The sequence below is a fragment of the Harmonia axyridis genome, chromosome 6, assembly GCF_914767665.1.
Source record: "Harmonia axyridis chromosome 6, icHarAxyr1.1, whole genome shotgun sequence".
Classification (NCBI taxonomy): domain Eukaryota; kingdom Metazoa; phylum Arthropoda; class Insecta; order Coleoptera; family Coccinellidae; genus Harmonia; species Harmonia axyridis.
Genome location: NC_059506.1, coordinates 1,270,858 through 1,291,489, shown reverse-complemented (window position 1 = coordinate 1,291,489; position 20,632 = coordinate 1,270,858). Strand labels below are relative to the sequence as shown.

The window sequence follows — 20,632 nt, the reverse complement described above, 5'->3', positions numbered from 1 at the left end:
ATCCATTTGTGTATTTAGTTGTTTGATTGATTTCAAAAATTTCTCTATATTGATATGTTTATTGAGTTTCTCGAATTCATTTTTAATTTCGAAGAATGGGTTGTTACCCGATCCTACCTTTTTATTTTGTTGTGGGGTTTCCTCGATTTTTTGAGTTTCTTGGCGTTTCCTCTCTTCATAGGCCCTCTTCCGGTCCTCCCATGGATTCGTAGCCGGGGGTGGAGCAGGAACGAATTTCTTAGGTGCTGCAATTGTCGGCCTGGTCTTAGCCTGACGTTTCTCTAGGATTTTGAGGTACACTTCGCACTGTGTACTATTTGCTGGATGTTTACCTTTGCAGTTCGCACACTTGGCTGGTGTACTTCTGTCTTTCGGGCAGTCCTTGGTGAGATGGTTTTCCGCACATTTCAGGCAAACTGCTTTGCTAAAGCAGTTTGAGGTTGCATGTCCCCATTGCTGGCAGCGATGACACTGGATTATTTGTTTTGATGTGCTGTATCGTTCCCATTCAATTCTGGTGTAACTTAAAACTTTAACGTTTCTTTGTAGTTGCTTGAGGGTTACTTGATTATCAGTTATAACAAGGAATAAAGGAACTTTGGTTCCTTTCATTTTATAAGACGTTTTCACAGGAACTTGGTACAACTCCCTGAGTTCTGAGTTTATTTCTTCAAGGTTGGGATTGTGCTCCAGGCCTCTCAACACAAATGCATGTGTCTTTTCGTCTTTCAGTGTGAAAGAGTGGAAATCCTGGTCCGTTTGTTTGAAGTGTTTCTTCACGAGATGGTATTCTTCTAGTTTCTCTATAAACAGGATTGTCGAGTTTCTCCCGTATTTTATGTGAAACTTGCCTCTGCATAATGTCTTTAACAGTTCGACGATATGTCTGTGATCACTAATTATTCCGTGGATCACAATTGGTGGTGGTTTTTGATCCGTCCTTTTCTCTGATGGTTCCATCATCTCGTCCTCTTCGTACTTCACGAATTCTTCGTTTTTAAGGGTAGCATACCTGTTCACAGTCCTCAATTTGAGGGACTGACTCGTGTTCATCGTATTCGCAGCACTTGTCGAGGGGTGCGAAAAGCTGGCATTTTCTATATCTGTGATTCTCCTCTTCCGTTTTTCTGGTTGAGGTCCAGAGGGGGACTCCATTTGGATATCTGGTTCCATTTCAGGAACCAGGGATACTGGTCGATATACTCATTCTACACTCACTATTATAATTCACTTAAGTAATGATACTATAAAAGCACACACTCACTACTAAGTAACTAAGACGCTAATCGTAATAACAATAATGAAACTCTAATACTCACTCAGTGATATACTACAGAAATGATCCTGTGAAGTATGATCTTAGGTTTTTCCCAAAGAGTTATTTCAGTGGATCTTTTAAAATGGGCCATTCTGTATGTCACTGTAGAGCTATGTATTGGTACAACTGCTTAAACTTGCGTGGACTATGAGCGACATCTATATCATTCAGCAATCTGCTTTGTTATTTCAGTTCAAGGATGTTTTGAGATTTTCACAGTGGTTAAAATAATCTTACAGAAGTTTGTATCGCTTATGCCATTTTGCTAATTTGACTAATAGCTGAAAATTTTGTATAAGGCTTATAGCCAATAGTGAAGCTCCAATAGAAACATATTTTTATGCTGATGACTTGAATTACAATATTATATTATAGTGACATCCAAAGATATTGAAGGAATCGTAATCAATTAGAGGCATTCTATTTTATTGGTTGGAGTGATAAAACAAATATTTGATATTTTCAAATGGTCGATCAAACTTGACACCTCCAAATAACATTATTGTTACTTATGGTACAGTTCAGACAATTTTTAAAACGAAACTAGAAGTATACGGCGTGTTCCATCATTGACGCTACACTCACGGTTAAGCGCTGAAAATTTCGATTTTTTTTCGATACACTATCATTAGGCTTGATCAGACCTCCATTCTCGAATTGTTTAGAAATACACATGGTGAAGGTATTAATTAAGTATAAATTTTTTTATATGGAACATCTTTTTTTATTGAATTTTTAGATTGTATGGAATAAATGAACCCAAAGTTTGCTCAAAACTTATAGTTTTTGAGATATTTCGATTTTTCTTAAATTGAAGAGTCTTTGGAAAACAAAATTACTCCAAAATGAATTAATTTATTTAAATTAGATTTTGGCAGTGAATACTGGAAGAACGGAGGTAAGTACTGAATTTTTGATAATCATTTAGAACTCTCTGGATGATTTATTCAAAAAGTTAATATGGGAATTATTCCAAATAACTAGCACTTAGCACACCCCATATTTCATGTTCTTATTAGGTACTTGCTAGAGAATTTTTGGAAGATTATAAAATTAGCTACCTCATAAAAGAATAAACTAAGTGGTGTGCCATTTGGAATAAGCCCGATACTAACGTTTGAATAAGGTCATAAAATAAAAAAAAATCTAAATTCACTTATGAAAGAGAAATGCGACATATAACTTCCTCATATACTTGTAATATTCATTCACTAGTGCGGGAAAGTAGCACTTTTCGTGTCAAAAACAAAGCAGGAACCTATGTTGTGTATAGGGACAAACTATTCAAGTGATTCAACCTTGAAGAAGTAAAAAAATGAGGAAAGCATTGACTTGAAATGAGGACCTTTTGAGTTCTTGTTCATTCATACGCAAATTGCTCTTTTGGAGACCACATAACTGTATCCACGGTATCACATAGGAAAGTAAACCGATCTTTTTCGGGTAGAAAAGATTTTGAAAAATCGATAGGGCCAGTCGGACCTAACAATTTTGTTTTTGAGGGGGAGATTTGTTTACATAAAGACCATCCTCATATAATTTCTCTCTGTGTGCCAATCCCAAATTTAAATAGGAAAATGTATTCAACCCAGGGTTTCTGCAATACGCTCTATTAGTGTGACGTCACACACCGCCATTTTTGGTTTTCCTGTCAGTGTTCGGAATCCAAACAAATAAATTGACATTCAAATTAGTACGGGGGCATGCTGGGTTACTGTATAAAATCAAAACTACTTTTCCTCTAAAGTATTTCAGCATTTTGAAATCATATCTTACGGATCGAGAATTCAGGACAAAAATAGGCGAGGAAACATCTCAAAATTACCCAATTAAAGCCGGGGTTCCTCAGGGAAGTGTATTGGGTCCAATCCTCTATCTTCTGTACACTTCTGATCTGCCAACAACTAACAACACAACAACTGGAACTTTTGCAGACGGTACAACCATAATGGCATGCCATGAAGATCCCACAACGGCAACAAAACTTGTACAAGAACATCTTAATATGGTAGAATCTTGGGCCAGCAAATGGAAAATCAAAATGAATGAAATAAAATCAAAAAAGGTAGACTTCACTTTGAGGAAAGAAGGATGCCCACCAATTCACCTGAATGGCAAAGCAATACCAGAAGCAGAAACGGCCAAGTATCTAGGTTTCCACTTAGATACCAGACTTACTTGGAAAGAGCACATCAAAAAGAAAAGGAAACAAGTTGAACTCAAAATCAAGGAAATCTATTGGCTTATAGGGAGAAAGTCAAAACTGTCTCTAGAAAATAAAATTCTTTTATATAAAACAATTATAACTCCAATTTGGACGTACGGAATTGAAATTTGGGGATGCGCGAGCAAGTCAAATATAGCTATCATCCAAAGGTGCCAGTCTAAGATACTGCGTATGATAGCCAACGCACCATGGTATGTTACTAATCAAACACTTCATGAAGATGTGAAAATACCCCCTGTTCAGGATGTCATAAAAACAAGAAGTAGTAAATATCAGTCTAAACTGGAAGTACACACAAATATCCTTTTACAACCTTTAACACAAGTCAACGAAACAAGAAGACTGCAAAGGAAATGGCCAACTGACCTGATGGACTACTGAGAGATTCTCCCAATGGGGAGAATATCTTCACGACATGTTTTATTTTATTTTTCTTAAAATTAGCTCATAGAATGTATTCTGATTGCTGATGAATGAACTCTTATAAAAAAAAAAAAATTAGTACGGTGTCGTTGAAGGAATTGGCTTATTTTCATAAATAAGAGTATTTGAGGAAAGATTTCAGTATTAATTGATAGACAGAAAGAACAAGGTTAGTACCAGTAAGTTTGAATCCTGTATCATTACCCAGATTTTGTAAAAAGCCGTGTTTATAAGTTGAACTTCAAGTTTGAACTTACTGGCATTAATTTCGTGCTTTCTGTTTATCAATTAATAGTAAAATAGTTCCTCAAATAATCTTATGCATCAAAATAAGCCAATTTCTTCGACGACAACGTACTAATTTGAATGACAATTTGTTTGTTTGGATTCCAAACACTGACAGGAGAACTAAAATGGCGGAGTGTGACGTTATCACTAATAGAGCGTATTTCCAAAATAATATTTTTTCTGACGCCACTGGTCCTTCGGGAATCTTCGGTCTGCTAGCTTTTAGCCATTTAGCCTCTTCTGAATCCCACTGTGGATGTCGTTACAACTGCCCCTGCTTTATGACCTTCTGCAGGTAGGGATAGGAAAAAAATTTTTCTCAGAATTCTCATTTTTATCACTGGTCAACCCAAGGTAAAGTAAATAAAATGAACGCTTGAATATACCACATGTACAGGGTGGGCAAATAAGCGAGGTAAGCGGCTATATCTCAGGATCCACTCATCGTAGAGACTTGCAGTAAAAAAATTTACTACTAAAGTGTACAAGAGAACACACTGAAAATTGTTTTGAAGTTCATACCTCTACCGCTAGGGGGCGTAATAGCTACCGTCGAGTAGAAAAATGAATTTTACTCGAAAATGTTTCATATGAAGTTGAAGAAAAAATATCATCATTGTAATTCTTGGAAAATTCTCTATCATTTTGAATTGTCACTTTCGATTTCACGACATCAAATGAGGGTAGGTGAAAGGGAGAAATATGACTGATTGAAACGCCTCTAACTTCAGTTTGACTCAACATTTTTGAGCAAATTAGATCTCGTCTGAAAGATACTATCCTGTTGATTGAGGACAAAATATAGTCATGATAAATTTGTTTTTGCTGCTTTCGATAGGGAGCGCTAAGTTAGAAGTTCATTGTTTTATTCATTTCACTCCGAAATTTCAAATGTAATGATAGGATTTTCTTAACAGAAACAGAAATTCCACCAAATTTTCATGAAAACACCTGAAGGTCGCAAAGCGATAATTCCATGCGTTCTGAAGTTATGGCCGAAAGAAGATATTCTTCAACTGATGCACTGCGAAAAGTCAAATTGTGTTTTAAGTTCTTACAGAAACAGAAATCCCATCAAATTTGTATGAAAAAACCAAAAAGTCGCAAAGCGATAGCTTCAGGCGTTCTGGAGTTATGACCGAAAAAAAAAATTCTTCAACCGATGCACTGAAAAACTAAATTCTGTCTTCTTTCGGCCATAACTCTAGAACGCCTGAAGCTATCGCTTTGCGACCTTCTGGTTTTTTCATACAAATTTGATGGGATTTCTGTTTCTGTCAGAACTTAAGGAGACAAGTTGGTTTTTCGCAGTGCATCAGTTGAAGAATATCTTCTTTCGGCCATAACTTCAGAACGCCTGAAATTATCGCTTTGCAACCTTCAGGTTTTTTCATGCAAATTTGATGGAATTTCTGTTTTTGTTGAGAAAATCCTATCATTACATTTGAAATTTCGGAGTGAAATGAACAAAACAATGAACTTCTAACTTAGCGCCCCCTATCGCAAGCAGCAAAAACAAATTTATTATGACTATATTTTGTCCTCAATCAATAAGATAGTATCTTTCAGACGAGATCTAATTTGCTCAAAAATGTTGAGTCAAACTGAAGTTAGAGGCGTTTCAATCAGTCATATTTCTCCCTTTCACCTACCCTCATTTGATGTCGTAAAATCGAAAGTGACAATTCAAAATGATAGAGAATTTTCCAAGAATTACAGTGATGATATTTTTTCTTCAACTTCATATGAAACATTTTCGAGTAAAATTCATTTTTCTATTCGACGGTAGCTATTACGCCCCCTGGCGGTAGAGGTATGAACTTCAAAACAATTTCCAGTGTGTTCTCTTGTACACTTTAGTGGTAAAAATTTTTACCGCAAGTCTCTACGATGAGTGGATCCTGAGATATAGCCGCTTACCTCGCTTATTTGCCCACCCTGTACAGTGAACATTTTATATATTGAAGAATAATAACATATATACATATTGAAGAATATAAATACCAATATATTTTATTATAATAACAAGTTGAATAACATATGTGAACTTGTCTAATATGCACCGAAAGGAATAATTTTACCTAATAATGCAGTAAGTATTTAGAAAATCTAAAGTGTAGACACGTTTCAAAACTTATTTGTATTTTATGAGAATAATTATGACTACCTACATTCATTGACAAAAATATTGATATTGTATGATATTGAAAACTTCTCCATTGTTACGTGAGGCCAACGTGTAGTTCATTGCGAGGTATTTTTATCGTTTCATTGTTAAGAACACAGAGGAATGAAGCATCTGTCAGTCTGAAAACTTTATATATAGGAATTTGGTTAGTGAACTAGTGGTAGTTGATGATTTTTTAGTGTTTTTAAGGTGTGTTTGTGTACGATAATTAATTATTTCAGTACTTATTTTCAAAATTGAAAATATAAATGTGTTCTCCTTCGTAACGAAGAGTGATAAAATGAACCCAGATGATCACGAGGACAATAATTGGCTCAACGGCTGGGAACAACAATGTGTAGAATCAATCGAGGGACAACCAGATTATGAACAATCTCTGAATGCAGAATCTGATAATTCCACTACTAAAATATGGAATGGTTTTCAGGAATCAGCCACACATATAGCCCAGTTATATCGAGGTAAGATATTCGCTAGGAACTTTATGTGATGTTTAATTTTCTTTGTCATTACGACATTTTATTCAGATATTCGTTTTTAATCGATTCATTTGTCAGAATAGAAGAAAAATCAGAACTTCTAAATTTGTGCCTATCCATACTTTTTATGGTTCTATTTTATGACATCATTTTTCCAGAATGAATATTTTATTTATATGTTTATAGTCATTGTCATTCCTATTTGCATTTGCTTAGACATTGATACATTGACCTAATGAAACCTGCAATATTAATTATTATTTAAACTGTGGATTTCAAATTATCAGTAAAATTGTTATTAATTTTGCAGATAATTTTATGGCTGAATTTGCTCTCTTCAATTTTTATCATCAAAGATAACTTTTTTGATTATATACTCTCATAGACACCTGAATGTGATTTTCCTTGTGAAATTTGAATATATCAGGAGCAACTTAAATGTTCTTCTGTAAGAAGTGTGGTTATGTTTAAAATATTATTTATTGAAATTCCTACCCAAAAATTAAAATTTCAACCAAAATATAATTAATTGGTGTGGAATATATTTATGATCTTTCTTTGTTGGTACAATATTGACAAGTTCTACCTTGAAAAATGTTGTCATATTGGTGTATTTCCAATTTTATATATTGTATAATTTTATATATCAACACGATGCTTATTGATTGTAAAGACCTGAATGTGAATCTTCAAATATTCTTTCTTTTGATATTTGAGATTATTCCCAACTATTCTTTTTTAATTCCTGTGTTTTTTCTTATGTTTCCTATTTTATTTTGCCTCGTACTTTTGTGAGGACAGATTTGATTGTAGGACATGATCGAAACAGCTCATTTATCTATAAATTTATAAATATAAATGATATTATTCAAAATATATAAAGGATTCTGAGACCTGTTTATCACAATCATCTTACGGTAATGATATATTATACCTTATCCGATTGTTAGTCGAGAAGGGTTTCGACGGCTACATTCACTATGAGAAGATATTTTGAAGCTGATATGTCGGAACTATTTTTGTTGAAGACTAACCATTTGAGAGGACATAACTGCAAGCTTATTAGTGAACAGGATGAAAATTGTTTCCTCAGCAATAAGAGGTTATAAGTTATATGCAGTAAATACCTTCTAAAACAGGTGGGACTCATGGAGATCTGGTGGTTTATTATGAATTGTATGTTCTTTACATTTCCTTCAATATCAAAATAATGACATCATTGTGCCAAAACCTTCACTATTTGATATATACAGGGTGGCAGGGGGAGAATGATGAGATGTATGCAAACTTTTTTCAAATCAAACTACACCTTATTTCAATCTCAATGAAATTATTAAAAAAATTTGGACACATCTGAGCAGATCGTCCCCCAAATAAGGCATGAAATGCAAGGAATTCTGAAAACTATTCATTTTGGCCACAACACGTCTCAACAATAAATAAAGACTACTCACTAGGCTATCTGACAGGCAAAAAATCAGTGAACTGAGTAAATGGTTAATACATTGAATATCTAAATCAACATAATTCACTATTTGATAAATTTTTTAGTAATGATGTATACTTTTTCGTCTAGAAATCTTTATAATTCATACATTCTTTTGTAATTTCTTAGAAGGAATTTAATTTTTTAATGCTCTTACACATTGTGCATTAATAATTGTTTTGTTTAGGTTAGTTTTTGTAAATTTCATTGTTTTCTTTCCTTGTTATCCGGATATCCTTGATTCATATATTGTTGTTAAAAATGATCATACAAGTACTGTTACACTGTTCCAAAAAATGTTTTTACTATAATTGGTCTAATAAAAGGCGAATGTGCTGGAAGTATTGAATTTTGGGAGCATAAACATTGAAACTCTGTCACAGTTAAGGATGATCAACAGTACCATTCATCAGGTTTAGAAAAAATATAAGAAGGATTTTTAGATCTTGACAGAGAGCAAAGACCATACAGAGGATGATTCCTTCTCATTGAAAAATGAATACAGTTTTTCCAATTTATGGTGTCATTTTCATATTTGTGTCCTTTTTTTCTTTCGTGGAATGAATTTATGAAGGTTTCTTATTTTTTTCATCAGTTTGAATTGATGACTATTGGACTCTTTCTGATAATTTATGTCTACAATGAATCCAGAGTTACATAGAACAGCGCATTCAGGTTGTTAGCACATTTTGCAATTATTTATATATGTATATTTTACAGAAAAATTTTTTTATTATTATTATTTTATAAAAGATATCACAGTTACAGGGATCAATAATGAGTGATTGATGCTTCTAAATATATATACACAATATCATATGCCAAATCTTAGCACCAATTGAAGTCTAAATGAGAAATAGAAAATAAACCTAAAAACAAAGTCAATGTATAACAAATATGTATTCATTCTTTTGAGATAGAGCAATACAAAAACTTCAAACAATAAAGCAAGTATAGATAAAATCTCAGTATTAGCAAAGGAAATGTAAACGGGGCATCATACATTTTAACGTATATACCAGACTTTAGATACAAACCTCAGCAAAAATTCTGTCTCCCAGTATAGGTGTAGTGATTTGTTTGTGTATTTGTTTACAGAATGAGCTGATATATTTTTATTGAAAGGCATCCAAATAAATACTTTGAAATCATGAAAATCTCACAAACCACAATGAAAGCATTGTAGAAATAAGTTTTATTACTATTTGAATGAGCTTATTTTCTATTTATAATTTTTTTGAATATGTTCTTATGGAATACAAAAACAAATGATTCTGTTTGAGAACTACTTTACCAAGACCATAATAAGCATGAAATACTTTTTATCTCCAGAGTAAGTTATTTTCTGGAAAAAACTAAAGACAAAACATATTTTTAGTTGTGGGGTTCCTCATAAAATAATTATATTCCAGAATAGCCATGGCAATGGAGCAGTATATATTAATATTGAATGAAGCAGGTTTTTTTCTTGCATTGGTAATCATCAAATTATTTTTCAGATCGTTATGCAGGAGATCCGGGAGCCTTATGGTTACAATTTCAGATGGCAGCTAGTTCAGTTACTTCTCTGTATAAAGGTGAGAAATTCGATTTACTTTGGTCAATTTCGATGAGGCTTTACATCTGGTAGGTAATATTGATTAAAAGTAAAATTACTTAATTTTTGTCTAATTTATTTAACAATATTATTCGACTATATGTTGACTTCTTCAGGTGATTATCTTTACAAATATTTCAAATTATATCAATTTCCTTTAATATATAGAGAACGGTAAAAGGGTGAATATTTGAAATGTCCAGGGTTTCATACAAAAAGTTTTTGGATAATGGTTATCCGTTCAGGTCTGTTTGGTCGTTGAACGAAATGCGGTTTTTGTTGTATTTTCTTTATTACCTCCCCTAATAGGTTCAATATTTTGCAATATCGTGTGGGACTCTGAAATTATGGTCAAAATCATGTTCTGCCTGTGATAGACAACTGGCATTTGTGGAATGTTGTTTCACGTTGGTATAAGAATTTTTTATATGTTTTTTTACTTATTTTCACAAGATAACAATTTAACATATGTACTTTTTTTTTTGTTCTTGGGGATGATTTCCTCGATATATTTTATGGATAAATTGTCGTTTTCTTGTTTGAAGTTTTAAAATTTAGATAGGTATTTCTTTAAATATGAATAATGTTATTTGTTTGAGATTTTCTTTTATATATGACAGTGAAATGTATTTTCAATTGATAGATTAATTGTTTGTGGATATAGTAATGATGAAGTGTGTTTTTTAACCATACCATTATTTTAAAAGGACATCAGAAATGATTTCTTTTAATGTTAATGTGATTACCGCAGCAAAGATGGATAAGAAAACAGATTGCCTAGACTTGATGTGGTGATATTATCCATTTTTGCCACTCGATTTTCATTCTTTTATGAAATATCTGATATTTCTATCTGAATTGAAAAAAATAATATTGCGAATGTGATCATTCTGATCGTAAACAGATGTATATAATTATACATGAATTTTTATCAAAATAATTTATTCCTTTTCAGAATCATGTGAAAGCTTGAAAAGATCTAATGAAATAGCTAAACAATTAGGCCATCAAAAAAGAAATACAGAACTATTGAATTGGGTAAAGAGAAAAAGGAGATTGATACGAAGAGAAGACCTTTTAGCGTACTTATCTGGTAAACCACCACCTCCAAGACAGAACCATTTTCATCACCATTCACATCATAGGTGAGTGTAATGATGTGTTTATTGAATTTGGATAAAAATGATTAAATAACCTAAATCCTTTCATAACCCCCTACGTCAGAGTATTATATACATAGAGATGCCATTTCATTTTTATTTCTGAATCAGAAATCTTTACTTATTCACTTTGAACTTAGCAACAAAGACAGACTATAATTGGCTTTACAGCTGAATGAACAAGATGTCCATATTCCAAATTCACTGAAAGTATCTTGAGAACTCTAAGACTTAGAGAAAAATCTTCAAGGACCCCAATCTCTTTCGAAATAATGAGGTATTAGAAAGCAGATCATAGATATCTTGATTCGTTATCAAGTTACAGGGCATTTCTGAAAAATGACCGTTTCAAATATTTTGTTATATCTTGGTTTCTGTTGGAGGTATTCGAAAAATTTCAAAAAGTTTTTTTCAGAAATTTTTATGGTACCCATAAAATATCAAGAAATTAATTGCCATTTTAGAGAGATAAAGGAGAGTTTTTGTTTTTAAATGGGACACCCTATATTTTTCGATGAAGTTTTCAGACCGCAGATTTGTTGACAAGCATCCTGTTACCGGTTTTTCAAAAATGTCATCAGTTTCGACGATCATAATAATAATAATGCCTACGAACATACTTCAAAGACAAATCAGGCACGTCAGAGGTCTACAAAGTACTGTGTGAAGCAGACGAATCAACACCTTTACAACTTCACAAGGAGCAATTTTCATACAACCACCAGACAATCCAAGAAAAACTGCAAAGATGGAGAGAAAAGCCCCTACATGGATGACATTTCAACGAGGTGAACCAGGATCATGTCGACATTGAAGCGTCGAACTATTGGCTCACATCAGGTGCAGAAACGGAAGGTTTTCTTTCAGCCATCCAAGATCAAGTGATCTCAACTAGAAATTACTGCAAGCATATCATAAAGGATCGAACTATTACTGACGATCGATGCCGTTATGGGTTTCCAACGAATGAGACAATCCAACATATCACGGAAGGATGTCAAATGTTTGCAGGGAATGAATATAAAGAGAGACACGATGCAGTAGGAAAGATACTACACCAAGAAATGGCAACCAAATTAACACTAATTTATTCTGAAAAAGTGCCATACTACAAGTACCGACCGGAAACCATCCTGGAAAACGAACGCTATAAACTGTACTGGGATCGTACAGTTTTGACTGATAAAACAGGCCAGATATACTGCTTGTTGATAAACACCAAAAGGCAGCTATACTCATCGACGTAGCAATACCCAATAACAACAACATGCGTCAAAAAGAGGTCGAAAAAATTTCAAAATACGGGGACCTCGAATTTCAGAGCGCCAGTGTGGAACGAGAACTATTCCAATTATCATCTCAACAACAGGAATAGTACCCAAAAATCTGAAGAGGAATATCAAGCAACTGGGACTTAGTGACTATATATGTAATATAATGCAAAAAGCTGTTCTTTTAGGTACTGCAAGGACGGTGAGAAAATTCCTAGGAAGCAAAGGACACGTCCAAGGATCGCGTGTAAGAGGACCAGAAGTTCGACGAGAACCAGGGGGACCACAAGGACCAGACAAGACCGAGCTCTACCCTTCTGATATTTTAAATATCTGGGATTGAGTGAATGTTCCTCTTAGCGAGGAGTGAGAAGCCGACGGCGAGGAGAAATCCTACGCGTATAGGCAAAAGTCTAATAATAATAAAGGCTTTTATTCTGCAACAAAATACATAATGAGTTTTTCACTTAATTTTTGTGATGGGACATCCTATTTATAAATATTTTTCGTTTATTTCGAGATTTAATTTTTTTTTTGTTTATCGTATTATTGTAATCCAGTCATATTTAGGGTATTACCATTTAATTAGTTATTTATTTATTTGTCAAGATCAAGTTTATAATTAATTATTGATTGAGAGATCCCTATATGATTGGATTACAATTATACAATGAACACAAAATGAATTAATTATGTTAATTTTCCATTTTTGTACTAGCCAAGTGCTGAAAAAATATTATTATTATTATCTCGAAATGGATAAAAAATATTTATATACATATAAGGTGTCACATCAAACAATGAGTCGAATAACTCAATATCTTTGAAACGGATGACATTTTTGAAAACCGATAACGCGATATTTTTCGACAAATCTGTGGCTAAAAAATACATTAAAAAATATAGGGTGGCTCATTTAAGAAACATCAACTTTGTTCTATATCTCTGAAAATTATTTCGAAAGTAGAGCTCGGGTGTCCTTGAAAAGTTTCTCTAGGTCTTATAGTTTTTGAGGTGCTTTGAGTGAGCTTCGAATTTGGGACATCCTGTACTATTATAGAGGGTAGAGTATCTCAATGTTTTTATTACTCTGTGGCCTTTTCGCATCGCCTTTAGTTTAGATTAAGATATATAAATCACTGGTGTGCTTACTTACCCTTGAAAAACCTTAAGATTAAAGTGGGGGCTTTTGAAGGTTCCACCCTTCTTGGATTTTAATGGTATTGGTCTCTTTTCACTTGATTTCCGCATCGTTGTCTTTCTGTCAATGCCTTTTTGAGATCGAGCCAACAATGATAACGATATTAGCCTGAACAAATGAAAATTTAGAAATGATGCCGTCGATTGGTCAATTCTTTGTATAGCGCCACCTTACGGAAGAAAAGGAAAAAAGGGACCCATGCCTGCCTGAGTCACTACTCGCCAGAATTATTTTAAACAAAATCTAATTGGTGAACATACCAGTATTTTAGACATCTTAGTTTGGACATCCTAGGCTTGAGCGAAACAAGACTGTCAGAAGAAAAATGTACAATTCTACATTCGGGTCATATGTTCTTTCAGAACAACAAAGACTGTAGTAATATCAGACAGAGTAATATATATAGTAGTACAAATATCCGACAGGTACACACTGCAAATCATCCAAGTATACGCTCCTACCACCAACTCAGATGACGAGGAAGTTGAGAGGATGTATGAAGACATTTCAATGGCGAAAGCGGAAAGATCACATTTCAAAGTAGTTATAGGTGACTTCAATGCCAAAGTGGAAAATAACAACATCAACAATATCCCCAACAGAGGAAATTTTGGTCTAGGAAGTTTGAAAGAGGAGATAGATTGATTAACTATTTACAACAGGAAAATTTATATTTCATGAATACTTTTTTCGAGAAACCAAATAACAGACGGTGGACATGGATAAGTCCAGACGGAAGATATAAAAATGAAATTGACTTTGTGATATCCGATAACAAGTGATTATCAAGGATGTGTCAGTGGTCAACAGATTTAACATGGGAAGCGACCATAGAATGGTGAGGGCAAAGGTAGAAATCGACACAAAGATGGAGAGAAGGAAGTTGTTAACACCTAAGAGATTTCCAACCATGGATGAACTCAAAAACAACAGAGAAAAATATCAGGAGGAACTTCAGGGAAAACTAACATCCATGGAGAACTTAGATAAAATGGATGCAAATGAGTTGGGGAAAAGAATGAGAGAAACAATATTAACAGCAACTAAGAAAATATGCTCAACAGCCCCACCCAAAAAAAAACAAGCTGAAACAGGAAACCAGAAACTTGATAAGGGGAAGAAATAATACCGAAAAGATCAAGGAAACAATAGAAAGAAACAAAAATTTGAGGATACTTAGGGCTCTAGAAAATAAACTAGAAAATTGACATTCAACTCGACATCAATTTTCATTTCTAAACTAATTTCTGTTCAAATTCCAAATTATTTATCTAGTACTATACAGGCTAGTGTAGTGCAAAGTGAATTGAGGTTATGATCACATTCCAAAATTATTTTTGCGATAGAAATTTCAGGTAGCATAATGAAATGATTTCACCGGAGCCTATAATATTAATGATTTTTGATATCCCGTAAGGATTCGATAATTTTTTTATTGTGAATTGGATACTAGATGCGATAGACCCATTATCCTAACATGCATTGTAATAGGTCGTTATGGAGGGTGATCCATTTTAAAAGATACATAGAAAAAACACATTGGGTGAGCCTGGGTTAAAAAAGTTTCATTATTAGTTTTCAGGGGGAACATCCAATAAGACCTTGGATTTTGATTTTAAGGTCAAGTAGATTTTTTTGAATAGGGAATATATATTTTTCTTTGCAGAATATTAATCTTCTCAAAAACCTAAAAACATTTTGTCTCTTACTTTTCCATATAATGAATTTCTCTGGAGATACAAGTATTTCATGCTTAAGATGGTCATGATGAAGTACTTCACAGTCTCATGGAATCATTTGTATGTCCGTACGAACATATTTAAAAATAAAAACTAGTTTGTTTCCTGATTTTTTTTCAACTGCATGAACCGAATAATCAAATCTCATCACATGCCGAATTTTGGAATTGTTACCAGTGCAAACAGATGCATTGGTACATAATTCTGAATTTTAGATTGTTTGTAATTTCAGGCAAATTTCTCCAGTATTATCGATTCTTATTTATTTATTTCTTATTATTTTTTCTCATTAACTGATGTCTGAAAATTAGAACAGAGGATAGAACTGTTCAGTGCATCCCATTTTGGGTGAGACAGCCAGGTTTCTCGCTTGTTATTTAAGATAGAGCCTTGCTTTTCTCACGTCCCTGTCCTACTTTTTCGTGAAACTCAAGTTGGTCTAATCAGATTTTTCATAACTGTTTCCGTTCAAGAGATACAGGGTGATTTTGGAAATTGATACTTTTCGGACACCTCCTTTATCTCCGAAGTTATTAGAAATAATTCTGAGGTAAAAACTACGTCTGAATCAGAATTCTGCGTAGAATCCAGTGGCGTACTCAAATTTTTTTTTCGGGTTATGGTTTTGAAGATTCAACACAAACCTATATTTTTTTTAATGAAACACCCTATATATCATTACTTCGTTGAATTCGTTATTTTTTTCCCTTCAAAATGATGTATGATACTATGTAGGTAGGATGTTCAGAAATGTTAAAAAAACACTAAAACATCAAATAATGATGATTTTTTCGTTGATTGCCAATGGATTTCCCCTATTAAAAAACAATCAATTGGATTATTTTCATGTTTGATTTTTATTCATAGTAGAGTAAGCAAACAAAGATAATACACTCATCACTAACATGAAAAACAAAACGTAGGTACCTACCTAATAGCAACAAATAAATAATACAAAAATTCATTAACATTGCATAATATCTTATAGATTAAACTGTTCAAATTGCTGTCCATTTTCCCTAATAGATATATTATACAGATTATACTACAGTAAAAGACACAACAGTCCCGAAGAACTTCGTGCATCAATAGAGGCAGTTTTCCAGGATTTACAATATTTTATAATATTAAATGCACTCAGGCGTATAGAAAATTTTTGTCAATTATGTATAAGACAAAATGGACAGCAATTTGAACAGTTTAATCTATAAGATATTATGCAATGTTAATGAATTTTTGTATTATTTATTTTTGCTTTTAGGTAGGTACCTACGTTTTGTTTTTCATGTTAGTGATGAGTGTATTATCTTTGTTTGCTTACTCTACTATGAATAAAAATCAAACATGAAAATAATCCAATTGATTGTTTTTTAATAGGGGAAATCCATTGGCAATTAACGAAAAAATCATCATTATTTGATGTTTTAGTGTTTTTTTAACATTTCTGAACATCCTACCTACATAGTATCATACATCATTTTGGAGGGAAAAAAATTACGAATTCAACGAAGTAATGATATATAGGGTGTTTCATTAAAAAAAATATAGGTTTGTGTTGAATCTTCAAAACCATAACCCGAAAAAAAAATTGAGTACGCCACTGGATTCTACGCAGAATTCTGATTCAGACGTAGTTTTTACCTCAGCATTATTTCTAATAACTTCGGAGATAAAGAAGGGGTCCGAAAAGTATCAATTTCCAAAATCACCCTGTATCTCTTGAACGGAAACAGTTATGAAAAATCTGATTAGACCAACTTGAGTTTCACGAAAAAGTAGGACAGGAACGTGAAAACCGCAAGGCTCTATCTTAAATAACAAGCGAGAAACCTGGCTGTCTCACCCAAAATGGGATGCACTGTTCATTGCTAATCATGGGGAAACTTTTGGACATTTAATTTGTTGAAATATACTAATAATTCAATTTTTGTTTGCATCTTTTAAATAAAAAAAAAATATTTTTTCTTGTTATTTGTTTCTTCATGAGTACTCTCTTCTTTAAATATGCTCAGTAGTTTATGTGTAGAAGATTTTCATCATAACAATTCTAGATGCTTTGAGGAATACGATGGCAAAAACGTTGTTACCTTTCCAGATTTGTGGATTCAACCTCAAAATTTCTCTGGAAATTTAAAAAATCCAGATCTTTTTTTTTAAGTTCTTGATGAATTATCAATTTTTATAGGTAGACGACACAGCAGAACTCTTACTTTGTCAGAATGATAGCCACTTGGGAACAAGAGCGCAAAAATAATTGAGCTTTATCTTTGCAGGTTATCTCCCAGACCACGAAATATATCTCCGCCTCCAGGAGTGTCACCACCAGCTTCTTTAGGTTTAGATACCGATCTTCATACTTTTCGAGAAGCTCTTTTTAGGGCCCCTCTAAGTAAGAGAACTACCTCAGATTTATGCTCATTCATACAAGGTGAAATGGCTCGTCATTGCAAGAGACCAGCCAGTCCCTCCGATGTTACAATGGACAGTCCTACACAGCAAAAAAAACCGCGGTTCATGTGAAGTGGAAAAATTTCCCAGTTTCCGATGTGATCACTACCTATTGAGAATTTTCATGTATATAAAGCGAATCGAATTCTATATACCTGTACGATACTGATATTGAAGAATCAGAACGGAATTTAAGATGATACAGCTGGTATTCGATTATTCATGATACATGAATATTTTATTGTGCTTTATATTTTAATTTACTTTGTTAAATAATTGTACCAGCTAGTTGTTCTTGAAGTATCTTATGAGGCAATTGTATATTTTTTGTTTTGGATAAAAATCTTAGTTTTGTCTCAGGTATATTTCATTATTTATTAAAATTTAAATTAAGAACTTATTACCAAAGATAATATTCGAGTAATATATATATATATATATAAGTTTTATCTTCGGTAATAAGTTCAATCGCGAAAATACAATGATGCCTTTTCTTTTGAAATCTGAATATTGTTAAATTTCCACAAAAAAATTTGAATATTTTTAAAAATAAAGGAAATACCCCGTAAAATTCTTTTAATAAGTATTAAAAGAAATAAGTATAATTCGACAGAATTAAAAGCAATATTCACACAAAAGAAATATATATTATAATATTCATATTATTTTCTCATTCTAGGTCTGTTTCAATTTGAAAGTCAGGAAAGGTTACTATTTGAGAGAGATTATTGTGTACAATCTCGGAGATATATCGAAGGAAAAGGTGTTATTAACAGAATTAATTTTAAAATTAATGTTGAATTGAATCTTAAATAGAACGGTTCAACCAAATCTAAAAACACATTCATGGTTTGTTCCAATTTAAATGGCAGGTCCTAGAATATTTAAAATTTAACTATTTGAAAGAGATTTCTGCGAAAAATCTCAACGGGATTTATTGAAGGAAACGGCTTTATTAAGAGACAGTTACTTTTAAAATAAAGTTAAATTAAACTTTAAATAGAATGGTAAAACCAAATGTAAAAATCTGAAATGGAATAAAAAAATTTTCAAGAAAAAATTCCATTATGTAAATAAAGATTTATACAAATTATAATGAGTTATCTTATCAAGCAACTCCCTTATCCAATTGAAATTTTTCAATGAATTGAAATTGGAAAAAATAGTTATAATTAGTAACTATACAGGGTCCTGCAATAGTGTGTTAGGTTTCCATAGCTGCCAAACCAAACGTTTCAAAAATTTAGTTGAAAAGCATTTCTTTTTTACTCTCAATTCTGCATCTCTGGAAATTATTTTCTGATATACAGGGTGTTCCCAAATAGAATTATTCAACAAATGAGTGATTTTTCAAATGGAACACCCCTTATATTTTTGCATATTTTCAATGCTCTTCAATACCTCTATCATGATGCAAAATATTAGGGATATTTTCCCAACGGTACGGATCTTATTCAGAAAAAACTGCAAAATTTCGACGAAACAGTAGTTCGGTAAATGCCCTTTATCGATTTCCAGAACCGATAGAAATATGAATTTTATCAGAATTTCTTTTAACTTAAGAATTTGCCTAGTCATCGTTCGTAAATGATCAACCTCTTTTATACAGGGTGTCCGTTATCAATGTCCAAATATGAAGAATTTCAAATTGTTTCTTCTCGATTTTTTCAAATGTAACACCCTGTATTTTTGTCCATGATGATGTACACAGTTTAAAACCTTACATTTTTGCAGGAGTAACCTTAGGATTATTTAATATTAATTGATATTAATGAACATAACTAACGGATATTTTAAATGAGTCACACAATGAAACCAAAGTGAATGATCAATTTTTGAAAAACTTTAAAACCCTTCCAAAATCATAATACTTGAAGTTCAACATGAAAATGATAATATTTGTCCGAATAAGTAACACATACATAGGTATTATTGGTAACTTGTGTATTCTAACGATTACACAGTTTTATCGGCATCAAAAAAAATTATTATTCATGAAATCATTTATGAAAATGGTTGATATGATTTTCATGTCGGAGCAGTGCCACAGAAACTGTTATTAAGTATTTATCAAAATATCGTTATTTAGAGCTCAAAGTGATTTCCGAATACAATAAATTGAGATGAATTTTGGTAAAGATGAAATGGTTGATATGATTTTCATATTGGCGCAGTGCCACAGAAACTGTTTATTAGCCAGTTGATGCTATACTGTCGAATATCCCGAAAGAAGACATCCATCTAGATTTCGGAGGCATTTAAACAGATTTATAGAGACAGAAGATGTCAAGTATAAAAAAGAATAGAGGGTGAAATCGGCCACTAACGAAGACAAGGAGCTCGAGGCTTTACTGCATGTAACTGAAAATCCACACACAAGCCAAAGGGAGCTTGGTGTAGTCTGTAGTATAACTGAGTGTTCAGTTTTTAGACTCCCCAAAAATAATAAGTATCATGCCTACCACATTCAGACGCACCAGGCGCTTACCGATAGTGATTTTGAAAACCATCTGAATTTTTGTAATTGGGCAAGTTTTCAAATTGAACAGAACCCTACATTTTTTGAATTTGTTTTATTCAGTGATGAAACAACCTTCCACAATTCCGGAGCCATCAATAGGCACAATTTTCATTCATTATTACTCTGTAGAAAATCCAAGAATTATTTATTCAATTTACGAACGATGACTAGGCAAATTCTTAAGTTAAAAGAAATTCTGATCAAATTCATGTTTCTATCGCTGAAATATTATAATGCATGTAAACATCACGAGGAACATAGAACTTCTTTACTTTTACCTATCTCA

At 32.8% G+C, this 20,632-nt stretch overlaps 1 protein-coding gene and 1 pseudogene across 1 annotated transcript; one reads left to right on the top strand and one right to left on the bottom strand.

Annotated features, from left to right (window-relative positions):
- Positions 1-1,262: 1,262 nt before the first annotated feature.
- LOC123683519 lies at positions 1,263-1,361 on the bottom strand (annotated as a pseudogene).
- Positions 1,362-6,542: 5,181 nt separating this feature from the next.
- Positions 6,543-18,918, top strand: LOC123682279 (UPF0472 protein C16orf72 homolog). The gene is made up of 4 exons (XM_045620828.1): positions 6,543-6,905; positions 9,909-9,986; positions 10,962-11,151; positions 17,651-18,918. Exons 1-4 carry the CDS (start codon positions 6,725-6,727, stop codon positions 17,895-17,897), a joined length of 696 nt encoding a protein of 231 aa, XP_045476784.1. The 5' UTR covers positions 6,543-6,724; the 3' UTR covers positions 17,898-18,918.
- Positions 18,919-20,632: the final 1,714 nt, after the last annotated feature.

Excerpts from the sequence above, each read along its gene's own strand:
- LOC123682279 (XM_045620828.1), top strand. The coding sequence starts at position 6,725 with ATGAACCCAGATGATCACGAGGACAATAATTGGCTCAACGGCTGGGAA. Across the intron at positions 9,987-10,961 it reads AGTTACTTCTCTGTATAAAG|AATCATGTGAAAGCTTGAAA; the intron begins GTGAGAAATTCG and ends ATTCCTTTTCAG. Across the intron at positions 11,152-17,650 it reads CATCACCATTCACATCATAG|GTTATCTCCCAGACCACGAA; the intron begins GTGAGTGTAATG and ends TTATCTTTGCAG.